At 43.7% G+C, this 17929-nt stretch overlaps 4 protein-coding genes and 1 non-coding gene across 5 annotated transcripts; 3 read left to right on the top strand and 2 right to left on the bottom strand.

Annotated features, from left to right (window-relative positions):
• Positions 1 to 618: 618 nt before the first annotated feature.
• Pmar_PMAR019983 (vacuolar ATP synthase subunit C, putative) lies at positions 619 to 2559 on the top strand (the record flags this gene model as incomplete). The annotated part of the gene is made up of 6 exons (XM_002771343.1): positions 619 to 749; positions 796 to 880; positions 925 to 1194; positions 1709 to 2103; positions 2149 to 2410; positions 2479 to 2559. The coding sequence occupies 6 exons, from the start codon at positions 619 to 621 to the stop codon at positions 2557 to 2559; spliced, it is 1224 nt and encodes a 407-aa protein (XP_002771389.1).
• Positions 2560 to 3025: 466 nt separating this feature from the next.
• On the top strand, positions 3026 to 7280 carry Pmar_PMAR019982 (Bardet-Biedl syndrome 5 protein, putative; the record flags this gene model as incomplete). Its single annotated transcript, XM_002771342.1, has 12 exons — positions 3026 to 3150; positions 3193 to 3238; positions 3773 to 3849; positions 3899 to 4000; positions 4906 to 5034; positions 5226 to 5349; positions 5388 to 5453; positions 5496 to 5559; positions 6698 to 6792; positions 6837 to 6903; positions 7053 to 7063; positions 7116 to 7280. The coding sequence occupies 12 exons, from the start codon at positions 3026 to 3028 to the stop codon at positions 7278 to 7280; spliced, it is 1071 nt and encodes a 356-aa protein (XP_002771388.1).
• An 840-nt stretch (positions 7281 to 8120) lies between these two features.
• On the top strand, positions 8121 to 8202 carry Pmar_PMAR019981. The gene has a single exon. It is a non-coding gene; the product is annotated as a tRNA-Ser (tRNA).
• Positions 8203 to 9044: 842 nt separating this feature from the next.
• Pmar_PMAR019980 (glutamine-asparagine rich protein, putative) lies at positions 9045 to 13628 on the bottom strand (the record flags this gene model as incomplete). The annotated part of the gene is made up of 10 exons (XM_002771341.1): positions 9045 to 9233; positions 9294 to 9548; positions 9595 to 10195; positions 10249 to 10343; positions 11209 to 11289; positions 12171 to 12312; positions 12353 to 12468; positions 12635 to 12970; positions 13020 to 13162; positions 13511 to 13628. 10 exons carry the CDS (start codon positions 13626 to 13628, stop codon positions 9084 to 9086), a joined length of 2037 nt encoding a protein of 678 aa, XP_002771387.1. The 3' UTR covers positions 9045 to 9083.
• A 717-nt stretch (positions 13629 to 14345) lies between these two features.
• Pmar_PMAR019979 (hypothetical protein) lies at positions 14346 to 17133 on the bottom strand (the record flags this gene model as incomplete). Its single annotated transcript, XM_002771340.1, has 6 exons — positions 14346 to 14367; positions 15212 to 15323; positions 16053 to 16125; positions 16171 to 16315; positions 16622 to 16687; positions 17120 to 17133. 6 exons carry the CDS (start codon positions 17131 to 17133, stop codon positions 14346 to 14348), a joined length of 432 nt encoding a protein of 143 aa, XP_002771386.1.
• Between the last annotated feature and the right edge of the window lie 796 nt (positions 17134 to 17929).

Here is a 17929-nt window from a genome sequence, read left to right as displayed (position 1 = left end):
GTAAAAGTTGTTAACAATATGAGCTGTTGATCGATAATCGGTCGATGTACCCTATCCGGACCTATTTTGAATCTTGCATGCTCAACCTCAAGATACTATCCCTCCTCCTCCTCCGCCCAAACCACCTTACTTTCTCTCCATCCGACCACCAACGAGATGCACGAAAAACTCCACAATAGAATTGACCTAAATGCACAACATTATTTTCCCAGTGAAGTACTTTAATGAGTGCGAGTTGAATAATCAACAATAGAATACACCATTAAAAAGGGCGAGTTTTCAATCCCTCTGTGGTCGTTTGCTGGCACCACCTCCGAGACAAAATCGTTTCAGCAACGTTTTTACTCGGGTATAAACGTCGAGGAGAGTTCATCAGTCTCAAGTCGACTTCGGCACGAGGGGTGCTTGTGAGGAAGAATAGTAGGATTGCATGAATCTTCTATCTCGTTTGCTAGACAAGCTGCGCAGATTCCCATACTATTACTCCGTTCGATAGAATCTTTGGTGAGTTTTCTTATCGATTAGATGGGCGCGCGCGAAGTGAAGACTAAGTTGCTGAGCATGGCTCTTAAGCTCGTCGCTGCTATTAGACTGTTATTGTCGTTGTAGTGCATTAAAATGTCGTCTTCCACGATTCAACCATATCTCATCTTGGCCTGTTCATCGGCTGACGAGCCCAAGGAGCTCATCCACACTGTTTTGCAGTCTAGAGTGTGTGAGAAGAACAAGTATTGTGATGCTGTTTACAAGTGAGAAGAAGTTTATGCAACTTTTACCACTGCAATTATTCCACAGGTTTGACGTGCCCGAGAACCTCAAATTCGGCTCCTTTGATTCTCTCATCAGACTAGTAGATGACCTTTCCAAACAAGACTCTCAAGTAAGGCAACTATCATCATCATCAACTCCCTAATTTCCCCTCAGGTAGAAGCCGTCCTTCGCCGTATCGAGAGGCAGCTGCTCGAGCTCGACCCCAACACTGAGTTCAAGGTCGTCTCTCAGAGAGCGTCACTATCTGCAGAGGAGTACATCACCAAATTCCACTGGGATGACGCCAAGTTCCCCCGCACCAGGAACATTCAGGACAACCTCAGTCTGTTGTTGACGAGTATTCAAAAGCTCGATGAGGAGGTGAAGTCGAAGAGCCAAGCTTATTCGGACCTCAAGACACAGTACTCTCAAATGAGCAAGAAAGTAAGTTTATATACATCTCTGTCTCTTTTCTTCTTTATTTTTTTATTTTTTATTTTTTATTTTGTATTTTTTTTGTATTTTTTGTATTTTTTCGCTTTTCTATTTCCTCTTTATCTTGTATTAATTTTATTTTTCCTCAAGTTTTTTTATTTTTTCTCATTTTCCTCTCTTTATTCTTTCTCAGTTTTCAATAAAAACTTTTTATTTTTTTCTGTTTTTTGTTTTTTTCGCGCTTTTTATTCTCCTATTTTCTCTTTATCTTATATTCATTTTATATTTTTCTCAGATGTTTTTATTTTTTTGTCATTTTCTCTCTACTCTTTCTCAGTTTTAATTTCTTCTCTTTTCTTATTTTTATTCTCCTATTTCCTCTTCATCTTATATTCATTTTATTTTTTCCTTAGGTTTTTCATTTTCTCTCAGTTTTTATTTTTTTGTTCTTTTCTTTTTTCGATTTTTTATTCTCCCCCTGGTCTCATTTTCTTCTGAAATTTCACATATATATTTTCCTCAGGAATCCGGCTCGTATGCTCAGCGCGACTTGACAGATGTCATTACCCCCAACAGTGTGCGCGAAGGCGATTTCGTTGAGACCGAGCATCTCACTACTGTCGTCGTGGTTGTTCCCCGCGGACAGGACCAGGACTTTTTGAGTAAATACGAATCGGCTGCTACTAAAGTGGTGCCTCAATCGGCCTCGCCTCTGAACTTGCCTACTGATAAAGATGGTGCCAAGCTGTACAGAGTGGTGGTTTTCAAAAACAGTGTCGAGGAGTTCGCCAACAACATGCGACACGCTCGCTTCAACTGCCGTGATTTCACCTACGATGCTACCAAGTACGACGAGCTGCAGAACGCCAAGGCCCATATGGAAAGCGAAGTGAAGAAGCAAGAGGCTTTTCTCAAGAGGTAAGATAATAGATTAACTCTGAGTTTTAAGCGAAATCGTGTTAGGGTATGTGCTGCTGCGTTTTCCGACACTATCGTTGGGTGGATGCATCTGAAAGCGATGCGAACTTTTGTGGAAGCTGTTCTCCGCTTTGGAGTGCCACCGAATTTCGCGGCATTCATCGCAGTGGTCGGGAAGAAATCTCAGGCGAAGCCTATGAAGCTCCGCAGTGAGCTCATGGACGTCTTTTCGAGTAGTGGCTTGTTTGGCAAGAACTACCTCTCTGGTGCAAAGGCTGAGAAACAGCAGGGAAGCGCTGCTACTGATGTAAGTGAAATTAAACTCGTTTTACGTGAAGCGAAACTGTATTGTTGCTGATTTGTGGTTTGTCTCAGGAGGAAGGCAGCGGTGAATATTATCCCTATGTGTCGCTGAGTTTCGCTCCGCTTCTTTCTACCAAGAATACCAGCGCTTAGAGCACTGGAATGTTATTCAACTCGATAGCGCCATATTGGTTTCCTATTGCACTCTGTTGTCTACCGTAACGAAGTGGTTTTGATTCTATTGGGGTTGTTGTTGGCGACAGAAACGGCCTTTGTCAAGTTTCGGAGTCTGCTGTCATTACTGCTGATATATTTGCTGTTTCGTGTGGACTAGCGTTTTTTGGTCGAGTTGAGCTACCGCGTCAATTTTCGGATTTCTGTACAGAAAAATGACGTACTCCCGAAATTGAGAGTTGAAATTAGTGTTGGAAATACGCGCATGTCTAACTAAGTGACAATGTGGAAATTATTTTTGATTTTCGTAAAATTTCTGAGCTCAGCTGAGGAAAGCGAACATATATTCCCCCAACACTGAGAGCTTAACAATATGAAAATTTTTGTTCATTTTTTCACTACACTTTTACGTGCGGATAGTTAGAGAGGAAACTGAGCACTGATAATGTCCGATACTGTTATGGAGCCACCCAGAAGGAGGTCTTCATCAACAGTAGAAACCACGAGCTCAATTTGGCAAGACGCCGAGATCCGATTCGATCTGTCCAGTGGCGCGTTAAAACTAAGAAGGTGAAATTATGAGATTCAAAACAGTTGTGAATATTACCTCAGGGGTGAGCACGAGATCGATACGATTAACGCTGTTGAAGACACTAAAGTGAGTATAATCATATTATTGGAGTTTCACCCGTTCTACTCGGTGAAAAACGCGATATTCGTGGTGATATGCAGTAGTCGTGAAATATATGTTTCATTAGTATTTTTTTAATATCGCTAGGGTGGTGAAACTCCATTGAATGCAAATATGTAAATCTCATGTTTACTCTTAAACTAATATAAATGCAGTTTCACCCGTTTAACGTGAAGTGGCGTCGTAAAACTCGGCGAAAAACGCGATATTCGCGGTGATATGTCATAGTGTTTTTTAGTATCAATAGGGTGGTGAAACTCCAAGTAATACGAATATGTGAATCTCATGTTTACTATTAGACTAGTATGAATGCAGTTTCACCCGTTTAACGTGAAGTGGCGTGATACGACTTGTAAATATATTTCCGCGACCACCGATAACACAATTGTTTTCCGCGAAGAGAATTGTGAAATAAGTTTTCAACTGCAATAGTTTTAGCAAGCCATGGCTTGATTTCCACGGAGTAAAATATACCGTTTCTCAGCGACTTGAAATTTTCAGGGAAATAACGGCGATCGCGGCGTGATGATTGTGACCAACTTGAGAGTAATGTGGGTGACCGCAAAAAATAAATCTCGGTGATATCATCTCGGTGAAGACATCTTCTAACACGAGCTCTTTTGTTAGAGCAAACCTCTCTATCGGTTGGAAGTGTGTGCAAGACATTAACGTCAAGATGGTCAACAGCAAGTTGCGGGGTGATACCCAAGCGGTGTTCATAATGACGAAGTAAGTTCTTCAGAGGGTTGAGGCGAATCGCTGTCGTTTTTGAGAGTATCAGGATTAACGATATGTATTGGAGTTTCACCACTCTAGTGGGAAACATATTTCACGACTACTGCATAGTGTGAATATCGCGTTTTTCACCGAGTTTTACGACGCCACTTCACGTAAAACGGGTGAAACTACATTCATCGAACTTTGTCATGCAATGCACGCATGCACACCGGAAATGCAATATGTAGTTCTGCAACGATGCGAATCGATAAACTATGTTAAAACATAGTGAATCGAATTAAGGTGTAACCATAGTATGTTTTCTAAGTCTTAATGATAGACCAGGGCATCCTATACCTCTATTTAGTGAGGTCTCGACGTAGTTAAATCACCGAATCTCGGAACTCCTATTAGTCCGAATAGAATTGCACTTAACCAGTGTGGGAAAATATGCACGTGATTAACTATGTGTGTTGGTGATATTTATTATATATAGATTCATTTAATTTCATATCATAGTTGTGTTTCACTGATTCTATTCCGTCGACTATATCTTCTTCTTCTGGAGCGGCACCCTTCGAACCAGGCGTAGTTGCCATTATTATGGTATAGCCTGGGATTCACCACCCGTGAATGTCACTACCTAGTGCGATTTGCCGCGATCTTCCGCTGTATCGACGGTGAAGAAGTGGGCCCCCAGACCCCCCCTCCCCTTGATGAATGCGTCGGCTATTTATTTGTTATATTTTTCTCGAACTCCTAATTTTCATTTATATTTTTATATATTTCACTATAATTATTGTTATCGAAATATGAAAATTCTGGGAAATTCTTGCTGGTTTCTATTCACTTCTACTCTTAATCGTGTGTTATGAAAATATATTCCAACACTGGGCAGACTATTTCTCCCAAGTCAGGTACGCCGGGCAGAGGTTTGAGTTTATCTTCACTTCGTTGGTTTATTATTCACCTCGTATTTTCACCACGATTCAATCTGTGTATAAAGCGTACGACACGTCACGCCTCTATCGAGAGCTCACTCTAAGGTGATGACTCGCAAACGAGTGACCGATGTTGGAGTAGAAATATGTGTTCGCTTTCCTCAGCTGAGCTTAGAGGAGTTTCCTCACTAATCAAAGAAATTCGTATCAAGGAACATAAAGAAATCAACAACAATGATATCTGAAAATTTCCTCACAATTTTCATATTTTCTCGTCACACTGAGTTCAACTCAAGAGCCTCCATCGTGCGCGAGCAAGAACTCGTTCTGCTGCCGGGCGAAAAAATGTACGACACAATTGCCGGAGTGTGGAACCTCTCAACTGATCAAGGCAACCTCGGCACCATGGTCATCACTAATGTAAGTCTATGGTGTGTGATCATCGAATTCGGATGAAGGTGCGCGCGGTGTGGTACGCCGCTTTGGCCGAGTCATTCAACGTATCGATGCCCTATATACAGATCGTAATGCTCATTCATGAGATTACCATGATTGTGGATTTTCAGCGCTCGGTGTCGTTGAAAAACTCTAAATTCGGCAAGGCATTGGTTGTGAATACCTTTCGAGGAGGTAAGCGAACTATATGTATTCATGTTTGCCTATATCATACACATCTACAGGGTGTCACCGACGCCTCTGCACCATTACATTCGATGAATAAGATGTAGATCCCGAAGAGGGCTTTCTAAGGGTATATGATAGCTTCTCCTCAACTCGGCACCCTGTGTAGTCGTATAGTGCCTTTATGCCGATTCTCGAGGGTGTGCGTGGGCGAAGGAACGATATTTGGCAAATTTATGGTATACTCGTGTACCCCATCCATCTCGAAGAAGTTTTTTTCGTTGAATGATTACAAAATTATGCAATTTTGCATTTATTACTTTTTACTATTTTTCAATTATTACAGCATGCAACAACTGCTGTATTTATTTTAATCCTCGAGTGAATCTGTTGCGAATCCGAATCAGTGTGGAAAAATACGCACATGGCGAACTACATGTGTGGCCGACGATATGAAAATTTTAAGGAAACTCTCATTGGTTTTCACTGTACATTCCTACGCTAATCCTTATATAAACTCCTGAGCTCAGTTGAGGAAAGCGAATACATATATTCCTACTCCAACACTGTATAGGAAACTCCTGAGCTCAGCAGCTGAGGAAAGCGAATACATATATTCCTACTCCAACACTGTATAGGAAACTCCTGAGCTCAGCAGCTGAGGAGAGCGATTACATATATTCCTACTCCAACACTGTATAGGAAACTCCTGAGCTCAGCAGCTGAGGGAAGCGATTACATATATTCCTACTCCAACACTGTATAGGAAACTCCTGAGCTCAGCAGCTGAGGAAAGCGATTACATATATTCCTACTCCAACACTGTATAGGAAACTCCTGAGCTCAGCAGCTGAGGAAAGCGATTATATATATTCCTACTCCAATACTGTATAGGAAACTCCTGAGCTCAGCAGCTGAGGAAAGCGATTATATATATTCCTACTCCAACACTGTATAGGAAACTCCTGAGCTCAGCAGCTGAGGAAAGCGATTACATATATTCCTACTCCAACACTGAACCGACTATTCCAGCGCGACATGAGACGAAATCCACATCCGACTTGATGGAAAGGGGTGAAACGCTTGTTGTTGTATAAATTGCGGTAACACAATTTTATGCAACTTTACCATGTTCAATTGATTTCAGCTGGAGCGTATGTCTTGGGTTTCCGTCTGGACCCCATAGAAGAACTCAAAAGAATGCATCAACAACTTGAAAAGATTCATCAGCTTTTTGCAGAGGTTGGTGGGAATCTGCTTCGCTCCGCTAGACATTTGATATGCAGTCGCCGATTTTCGGAGTCGAAGTGTCGATTGAAAAGCCAATTGGAGGACAGAATGTTAATCATGGAGGTGAGGATGGTCACTCTGTGGACCTCTTGTGTATCTTTATCCGGTGAACCTCATGTGAATCTTTGTACTGTGGACCTAATGTGAATCTTTTCACTGTGGACCTCATGTGAATCTTTCCATTGCCTCGGGTGAACATTTCACATTCTCAGGTGCTGGCCAGGTGAGAGCATTTCTTGGGAATCTGTCACGCGCCACAAAACAACTAATTTCAGCTGCTAGCGACCCCAGCGCCGCTACAACGGTTCGAAGAAGACGTGGAAATCGACGAGGAGATTGGTTTTGAGAAGCTCCTTGATCGCGTTGGGTCGGCGCCCGAGCAAGAGGGCGATCCTAGTATGCTGTATCATCCTGATGGCGAGCTCGACGGGTATAGGTAGGGAGAAATCTTCGCTGTGCGCACGTGGGTGATTGGAAGCTGCCAGGGAGCCTGTGTATAGTCCCGAGTTGGGCCTGGCGGTGGCGCGGTTACGCGATGGTGACACGATTGATGCTTTGTGGAATCTTGTGTGATTGGTGGTGGTTTTGGTTGTATAGTTGAGGACTGTGGGATTTCTCTGTAGCTGTTGTTCATGTGAACCACCTCGGAGCTCGATTCTGAGACCAGGTGGAGTTAATGCGAATGTTCCTGTTATAAGGCTTCTTATGAGCTCTGTCATAAGGAGGTTGGACATTCAGGGTAAGGAAGCAGCACCATGTCGAAGACAGTACCAGTGGAGTGTTTGCTAGCCGCCTTATTCCAGTTTGTGGACAATTTCGGATGACCCTGTTGTCTGAGGGTTGTGGGGTGACTGTCGACGCACATGCACGTGATGATGTGCTCGACGATTTCATTTATATGGGGTGTCGGGTTGGGCAGTAAATGGCATTAAACGTTATGACCAGAGTGACGTTATGGTGGAGTGACGTAGAGGAATAGTAATAGATCATTCCAACGTACATCGGAAGACCTGAGATCCCGTTCGGGGCATCAGATGGTGTGTCCGAATGGTCAAGGAGGAGGTGGGCTCGGAAACCTCTGGACTTTACTCGCGCAAGTATGATTGCTGTCGGCGTCGATGTCCTTCCCCGCGAAAATATTCCCCAAACACTTACTCGCTTCATTTAGTGGAAGTCACTTGTACGCTTGCCGATCACAAAAAATTGGTCGTAGATAGCTGACACGACTGAGAATTCGAAGAAAGTGTATCGAAGGAGCTCGAATCTTATATATCACAGTAGACAGCGTGTCCGAGTGGTTAAGGAGGTGGACTAGAAATCCACTGGGCTCTGCCCGCGCAGGTTCGAATCCTGCCGCTGTCGATATCTTCTTATCCCACAAAGTCATCTGCCACTCCAACCCCCTTCGGTCAACATTCTCTCGTGTAGTAGTTCCTCCTCTATTGCACGCAGATCATCTGGAACTAACCCAACCCGTCTCGTCCCACCTCTACCACTTAACCGCCCTAATGCTACACTACCCATTCGAAATCCATCCAACTCATATTCCACCGTTCTCACGAGGCTAATGTGAGACGACAGTAATGATGCTAAGGCGAACATCTCCAACACTAAACACAACCTCAGAAGGGGTCCTAATAGACCAAAATGGATTTCGCTACAAATGTCCTCGCCCATCACAGCGCGTTTTTGTGCCGCCAAGACCGCAGAAAAATCCACATCAAAGATGACCGATTGAAATTTCGCCAGCAAGAGGACGGTCCTGTTCTCCTCCTGCGCTGGAGGGAGTTACCCACTAGACTAATCTGCAATCACAGTCGACGTCCAAAAACCGGCTTAAACACCAATCATGATTAATTAGTGACGTATGGGCAGCCGAGTTATCTCGGACTAGGCGTGAAAGAACCCAGCGATGCATAACCGTTTCAGCTAACAAATAACGTGTTCGACTGGTTGAGGAAATTAATCCTACATCGCGCAGGCATAATCATGCCATCGTCAACATCATCGTCATTATCTTAAATTATCGCGGTGATTAGCTAGTTTTTCGATCAGCGCGTTCCAGCAGATTATTCATGCATGTCAGTAGTCAGAAGGATGCCACAACCTTGTCTCCTTCTAACGAGCGTCTCGCTATCATCACTGAGAACTACATAAATCAACACCACTTGAATGAAGCTCTTATGAAATAGTAAACAATAGGGCAGTAGCATGAGAGCAACTTATATACTTTTCAATACTAATTATTTAGGCCTGAGTGTTCTCTCGATCACTCTCCTTCTGCCACTCCTGACCGATTCGACCACTCGAGCAGCACTTGCTCGGCGGATAGCATTTGGACCTGGGCGCTCATCGAACACTTGATGCATGTTGAATGATGAAGACGAACGAATCTGAAAAATACATCGTAAGGGCTGTGTCTCTCTACCAACAGATAGAATTGAAGGACTGACCTCATCTCGCGGTGTTACAATCATGTCCTCATCTATCCTCAATGGCTGAGGTACCACAGCTGCCTCCCGAGTCTCCTTTTTCTTCGACATCTCCGCCATCGATCGTCTCACTTGCCACTGCCTTTCCAACCGTAGACGCTGCACTCGTAGATCCTCAGCATGACGACGCTCGAGCTCCGCGGTAGCACGTTGATGTTCTCGGCCTAGTCTTTCTACTTCAGCTCGATATGATTCCTCTCGAGCTCGCAGTCGAACCTGCTGAAAGGCCCTGCTGAGCAGCGACACACAGCAGTATTCTCACCTGACCGTTGCATCTGGTGATCCTCACTTGCTCCTCCATATGTGCCTTGATCTCCCTTATCGCCTCTTCCCGTATAGCTGCTTTATGTTCGGCATCAACCGGATGAACCATCACTCGATCATCATCAGAGTCAGCAGCAGCAGCAGCAGTCTGCGTCAATCTCGAGATGCTCCTATTCCTCTTCCCCACGCCACTAGTTTGGGACTCCACCGTAGACGTCTCAATACGACTCTGTACGCCAACCTCAGCGACTCGGGGGGACGCTTGCACAACTGAGTTCCATCGCGCCACTCGCATAGTCTGCACTCCAACACTCAGCAATCTAGTGGTAGAATGTTCAACTGCTTTGATCTCTCGAGAAGCCTGGAGATCTACTAGAGCCTCCACGAGTGCCTCCAAATGGCCTTCGCGATCCTCTCGCATCATCTCCCTCCTCTCCCTGTTCCATGCTTCCTTCATCAGCACCACATCAGTCTTAGCAGCAACGTCCCCAGCCACACGCTGAAGGTCCTTCCGACGCTCCTCGATTCGGACTAAATGACCATACAGGTCGTTACTGATCATCCTCTCACGCTCCTCATTTAGGCACACTCGGGCGTATCTGCTCGATGAAGCCAATGAGATCCTGCAATTCCCGCAGGACATCGAGCTCACTCAGCAGACATCCTTTCCACGTACTCAGTGAGAGCCCTCATCTGATCACTACCGAAGTCAATGCTGTCGGCCACCCCGCTGAGCCTGGCCTGACTCTGAGAAAAGTCTAATGAATTCACAATGCACTCACGTGAGCCCACAAAAAGATAAGTGATTGCTCACTGACCAACTTCAGCTCCGAACGAGAGCCTCGCGTAAAATGTCTACGATTTCAACTCGATAAAGAGTGCAAGAAATAGCGTCTTGTCACTCTGTAGGGAACTCTAAATGAGCCAGCAAACTGCATTGCGTTGCAGCTCAAAATGATACCAACGTATTCGTTTTCAACATCAACGATTCTCCTCCACACAGCAAAGGACAGTTCTCCAAGAACGACTCTTCCACTGTTGATTGTTGTTCGAATGATCTCTCTTTCGCTGAGTCCTAGCCTTTGTGAATTGGAAATGATCAGCAATAGACCTTGTAGCTGACCTCTCAGTCTCTGCCGAGGAACTGCATATAGCAACCGCTTGATATCAATGTTAAAACGATGTCTATCCAGGAGGGCTAGGCTGTGAGAGAATGATATAGGATTGTGCGCTGTGTCGTGACGACAAGATATCGATGAGCTGAAGCTAAGCTGAGTAGTGATTCCCTATTCCGAACAATTGTATTCATACTTGTTTTTACTCCTTTACTCTCTCCTACAACGACCGTGAAGGCCTTTGAATTTTATATTCTTATCAAGTCGGTCGCTTCCGAGCAGCTAAACCCGTTCAAATGTGTATCGGAACTCTGCAGAGAAGTTACAGCTGACACGCTGTGCCTCTTTTTTACATCGCATGCACTCCTACTACAAGAAGGAGTCTATAATGTCCGATTCTTCACTGTGGAAGTGAGCGAAGCCTTGACCAGTTTTTATTTCCGACATTTGAACCTCTGAAATTTCTCAGGCCTTTCTGCATACGCCCGAGCTCCTACCTGGAGAATCACAACATCCTGCGGCCGTCCTTCCACCTCCTCTCGAGAGCTGTGCAACTCCACTTCACTGCATTCGACAATCTAAACCATTGAAACACATAAGATCTCTTTGAAGGCCATCACTAGCAGTGTGGGAGAATATAAACATGGTCAACTACATGTGGCGTGAGGGTATTGAAATTCTGGCAGTGATCGACTACGGCTGATCGACGAAAGTGAAATTCTAGTAGTAGAGGAAGTTCCTACTCCTGCACAACGCAAAAGAGGGTAGTTGTGTGATTTGTGATAAGCTATTGAGGCATCTTCCGCATAGCTGGAGTTACTAGCTTGAAGCTAGTGCACCTCTTCCAGCGGTGCTGATGATTTAAGTATGATATTGGTTGTCTGGTGATCATCACCAGAGCTTGGCTAACTTTAATACCCATCCCAGCCCAATCCCTCGCTGTAGAGGTAGGGTTAGAGTTTGTCTTTTTCAAGGTGAGTCCGCTGAGATATTTAGATTGTATTCGTTGTAAAACATTCTCAACCCTAATAGATGACGCTGACTGGAGTGTGGTGAGTCCACAGCGACCACCGCCTTGTGGTTCGACTTGTCTGGCAGCTCGTCGTGAGTTGCACTTGTGTCACAGACTGTGACCTATGGACCACACCAATCCTACTATGGGCAACGCAATCTGCTTTGCCCTAGTTATCTTGGCCAGTCAGCTACATCTATCCATCTCATCCTCTACGTCATTGGGGAATTTCATGATAGGATTTTTTGTGAGTTTATGAACACTTCTACCCATCAGAGAACAGCTGAAGAAAGCAAACATATATTCTTCCAACACCGACTACTACTATAATAACAATAAACGAACTGAACAATGGAGTTTCACCCTAGTGATATGAAATACATATCACCGCGAATATCGCGTTTCTCACCACTTCACGTAAAACGGGTGAAACTCCAATACTCTCACTTGCCGGCTCTCCTCCCTATTCACATCGGTCCCAGCCACACGCTGAAGGTCCTTTCGACGCTCCTCGACTCGGACTGAATGACCATACAGATCGTTACTGATCATCCTCTCGCGCTCCTCATTTAGACACACTCGGGCGTATCTGCTGCGGGAAAATGGAAAAAAACAAAAAAAATTTTTACTCTTCCAAAAATCTTTCGGTGTCCTCCGCCAGATTGGCTGTTTGCTCCTCCATTTTCAGCAAGAGCCCCTCGGTATCGGCCAAGGCCATACCACTCCTTTCCAGACTCGCAACGCTCTAAAACATTACTACTACTACTACTACTACTACTACTACTACCACTACTACTACTACTACTACTACTACTACTACTACTACTACTAATACTACCACTACTACTACTACTACTACTACTACTACTACTACTACTACTACTACTACTACTACTACTACTACTACTTACCCTAGCCTCTCGTTCGTCCATTTTCTCCATCATTCTGCGTCTTCTCACTACTTCATCACGCAATCCCGAACTCTCACTTCTCGCCAAAGACAACTGCGCCACCATCATTTTCAATTTCGTTTCGAGCCTTTCATTAATCGCCATTTCCTCCCGTAATTTCTCCACTGCTTCCCTCAGTTCCCTATCAATTTCTCCAATACGAATTTCCGCCATTTCTCCAGCTCGCTGGGCACGCGCCAAATCAACCTCCCGAGCCGACAGTTGATCTCTCGCGCTCCTCAACTTATTAGTAGCGCACTTAGCCGACTCCACAGCTTCTTGTTTTAACCGGCAAACCTGATAGAAAAACCGTAAAATTCCGCCACGCTCAGAATTTCCCCCCTACTTCGCGTTTTAGCCACTTCACATCCTCAGCAGAGCAAACCGTATTGTCATCGCCACTGTCCTCTCCTTTTTCCTCAGCTCGAGGAGGATAAGTTTGACAACTCCCTTCGATTCGATTCGGCAATTTCTTCACCGGACTAGTTCCTGAAAAGTGACAATAGAGTTTCACCCTAATGATATGAAGAAAACACAATATCTGTCCCCTGCTATTCACACTGTAGTATCATTCAGCTAAGCTATGGCTATAATACTAATATATGTGTACAGTATCTACGTATGCTTTCTTCCCCTCTTCCTACGACGTAGCTAGCAATATTTCACAGAAAAAACAGTTGTATTTTTGGTAAAGTCTGATATAGTATTACACCACTTCAACACATGAAACTCCATTATATGAGAATTCTTCGGAAACTTTATTATTTTTTTCACATTTCAGCCGGAAACTTTCCCACTGCAAAACTGATCAAAAACTTCCCAAAATCCTCAGCTCACCGATTTCCGCCACTTCCGGCCTTCCCACTGGACTAGTCTTCACTCCACCGCTACTTTGCGTTACCAAAACCGTCTTAGATTTCTCCTCCTCACCGCTGAGTGCCGATTCCAATGTCATCTCAATTTCAACTTTTTGTTTTAGCTCTTGCTGGAGTTCCTTTACTCTTTCCCTTAAAACTTTACTGTTAGTCTCCGCAGCCTCCAAAGCTGATCTCAACCTGCTCACTTCATTGACCACCGATGAAGGCCACCTCCTCCTAGTTGCCGAGCTCGTCGCTAGAAACTCTTCTCGAATCGATTCGATTTCCTGCGAGTTCGCAGCGCCCTCCAACAGGAAATGCAGCAGTTCGTTTTCAGCCCGCTCGGCCGTATGCGAGTCCATAGAGCCCCGCAGACTAGACCCCACATCTGCTTCTGCTGAAGTTGCGAACATCGCTGTTGACTCTGGTGTGGTACTTGCCGTAAAACTCGGTTGAGAATTCCCATCTACACAAAGCCTCAGTGTTGGAATATATATTTGCTCTCCTCCTTATGGGAGTTCACACAGAAACTCAGATAGGAATTTACAAAAACCAACAAAAATTTCCTCCCAGAATTTTCATATTGTCACTAACGCCGGTTCTACTCCCATACCTCGCATTCTTACCTTCAACGTAATGACCATAATTTTCCTCTAAAGATAATTTTAATTTTTCCACTTCTTTTTCCGCCTCCTCCCCACGTCTCCTCCACAAGGCCACTTGATCCTGCAGCCTTTCAACCTCTCCCGTTGACTTTTCCAACAACGCAACGAGCTCTTCGATTTCGCTCGGACTGGCCGCCGCCACCGCAGATGTTACTCCAGCTTCAGAACTCCTCTGAAATCACACTAATATGCAGTGTGGAGAAATATGCACATGGTCAACCACATATGTTGGTGGCGATGCGAATATCATAAGGAAATTTTAGGAAATTCTCATTGGTTTCTGTAAATTTAGACGGAATTGATTGTGAACTTCTACAATTAGTGAGAAACTTCTGAACTCAACTGAGGAAAGCGATTACATATATTTCAACACTGCTAATACGTATGAATATATCATCTCGCTTTCCTCAGCTAAGCTCAGGAGCTCACATACGGACGTCATAAATCGATTCTAACTGCGTAAGTTCCTTGTTAAGAATTTTGCCTCCCTGGTTCACCGATTCGAGAAGCGAGCTCTTTTACCGATCTCATCAAAACCGGGAATTCTCAAACAATGATGAAGTGTACAGTGGAGTTTCACCACCACCCTAGTGATATGAAAAAAACATATTTCACGACTACTGCATATCACCGCGAATGTCCAGTTTTTCACAGAGTATTACGACGCCACTTCACGTAAAACGGGCGGTCGTGAAACTCCGATATATAAAATCATAGTAAACTAGATGTAATAATATAATCTCAAAATGCTACAGAGTTTCACAACCCTAGTGATATGAAAAACATATTTCACGACTACTGCATATCACCGCCTTTTTCACCGAGTTTTACGACGCCACTTCACGTAAAACGAGTCGTGAAACTCCATCAAACAATTTCCCATATTGTCACCAACACATGTGCATATTTTTAAACACTAATTCCAAGTGATTCGATACCGACCTGAACAGCAGCTTCCTTTTTAGGAGGACTGAAAAAAGTGGTATGAACTAATACCATTTTTCCACATATCAAACCTTTGGACGGTCCTCTCGTTATTTTGCATTGATCTCGTCGTGCGAAGTGAATCGCATTCGTCCTCTAGCTCTTGGCATCTACTTGTGAGGTGCTCCACTCGCTTCTGTAGATCTACAGCATACAACACTCTGTAGATTTCACCCTAGCGATATGAAAAAACAACAACACCAGTGGAAAACATATTTCACATTCACTTCGTGGAGAAAAACATTTGTGAAATCTGTCTTGTGATTTACAATGAATACTTCGCCACTTCACGTCAAACGGGTGGAGCTCCTATACAGTGTTGGAGTAGGAATATATGTAATCGCTTTCCTCAGCTGCTGAGCTCAGAGGTTTCCTATACAGTGTTGGAGTAGGAATATATGTAATCGCTTTCCTCAGCTGCTGAGCTCAGGAGTTTCCTATACAGTGTTGGAGTAGGAATATATGTAATCGCTTTCCTCAGCTGCTGAGCTCAGGAATTTTCTCACTAGTATACAAATTGACATACGAATTCGTGTTAAAATGTACAGGAATTTACAATACTCTCCCAGAATTTCCCCGGAATTTCCAGATTGTCACTAACACATGCGCATATTTTCCCTCACTACATGAAAATTCGTATTTGTTAATATTACTCACTTGCTGGAAAAAAACTTTCTTATAGGGAAATTTCCGAAATTTTCAGTAAATTTGTTTCTGGCATGTTAGCGTCACCACACGCTGTCGTGCATGCGCCTACTTCCCACGCTGGATGAAAATTCAAGAAAACGTATTTGTTAATATTACTCGAAAAAAACGGAAAAATCACGGAAAAACATCACCAACATGTGCATATTTTCCCACATATGGACTCACCGTGAACAGTTTTGATTTCAATTTTCATTTCCTCGTTAGTTGCATTAACACTTCTAACCTCGCCCTCTAGAACCTATACTTCGCTTGAGCACCAATAAAAACCACCACCCGAAACCACCTGAGCTCGGTCTGCTAAAGCGCTGTTCTCTGCTGTGAGCCGTTCCACTTCCTTAGAAGAATTTGATGCTGATGTTCGTACAGATGCCAGGAGAATTTCTTGCGATCTTATTTTTTCCACCAGCTTCTCTACATCTGTTTCGTACCTGATGTTACTCAACATCATCACGACTGCGTCTCCTACTGCGGAAATTTTCGTCTCGAAAGCGACCCGTTTCACGTGAAGTGGCGCTGTAAAACTCGGCGATATGCAGCAGTCGAGAAATATGTTTTTCATATCACAAAATTCATGATGGTGTCCTCACCAGTGACTTTGATTTCCCGAGATCAACTAGAGCAAGAGACTATAAAAGGAAGGCGAAAACTTGTTCACTATAATTTTTCCTCCAAAATTCACACAGCAAATCAACACGCACTGTGTAACCCCTTCGCGGTTCTCTCCGAAACACTACTTTTCGCGGCAAATATCGAACTCATTCTGCAAATCCAACTTCTCCAACTGCATGCACTGAGCGAACCTAAAACGCCAACATAATGCCTTTTCCACTGTGGGAATATATGTTAGGTTTCCTCAACTGAGCTCGTAAATTTTCCCACTATACTTTGAAAAAAAGTTACACGAGTTTGGGTAGTTTTCTCAAAATTTCCATATTCCTAACAACACATGTAGCTGACCATGTGCGTATATATTCCCACCACACTGGGGAATATATGTACATGATCAACTACATGTCTGAGGAAATTATAATTTTTGTATATTTCTACCCAGAACCTTCATAATGCTAAGGGGAAACTCACGAGCTCAGTTGAGGACAATATGCAAATGGTCAACTGGTGAAAAATGAAATTTCTGAGGAAAATTTTGGAAAATTCTTATATATTTCTACCCGAATTCATATTGAAACTTCTATACTAAGCGAACACATATTCCCACGCTGGTGTCTTATCACCTCCGCAGTTGCATAGTAGTCATCACGCTGAGCTCAGGAAGCGGCCCACTCGCTGTGGTTTCTTCTTGCTGTTGTTGTTGATAGCTATCCATTGCTATCTAGGTGGGGACGAGGACTAGCCTGGATGCCATTACTGGCCTCAAGAAAATCTATAAGACAAGTCCTTGTTGGTATCGACAAAACTAAACGCAACATTGACCGAAAAAAAACAAGCGAGCGAACACTATCATGGGAATTGTAACTGGTGGAGCAGTAAACACCACTGAGCATGTTGCCCTACACTTTATTGTGAACAACCATGATTTTCATCCACAGTGTTGGAGTAGGAATATATGTAATCGCTTTCCTCAGCTGAACCTAGAGGAGTTTCCTCACTCACTATACGAATCCGGGTAGGAATTTGCTCAGAATTTTCATATTGTCACCACCAACATATGTGAGTATTCTTCGTCCACACTGAACTAAACATAACGCAATAACTTCATAAAAGACACAACCGGTACGGTAAAATACGCACATGGTCAACTACATGTGTAGGGGACATTCGAGAAAATTCTGAGGGAAATTTAGGAAACTCTCATTGGTTTCGGTACACTTCTACGCGAATTTGTATGTAAACTTCTATAATCAGTGAGGAAACTCCTACGGAAAGCGAACATATATTCCAACACTGAATTCAACTACCAACAAGAGGACGCCGGGGAATTCGTAACAAAATTGATGCTCGCCACGTATCGATAGGCGAATTTTTTTCAACTGACGCTTCCACGGTGAAACCGACGAAATCACTAATTAAGTTAACTTAATTAG

This window comes from Perkinsus marinus, assembly GCF_000006405.1.
Source record: "Perkinsus marinus ATCC 50983 genomic scaffold scf_1104296963016, whole genome shotgun sequence".
Classification (NCBI taxonomy): domain Eukaryota; phylum Perkinsozoa; order Perkinsida; family Perkinsidae; genus Perkinsus; species Perkinsus marinus.
The sequence above is the reverse complement of the archived record's forward strand: the minus strand, read 5'-3'. Positions and strand labels throughout refer to the sequence as shown.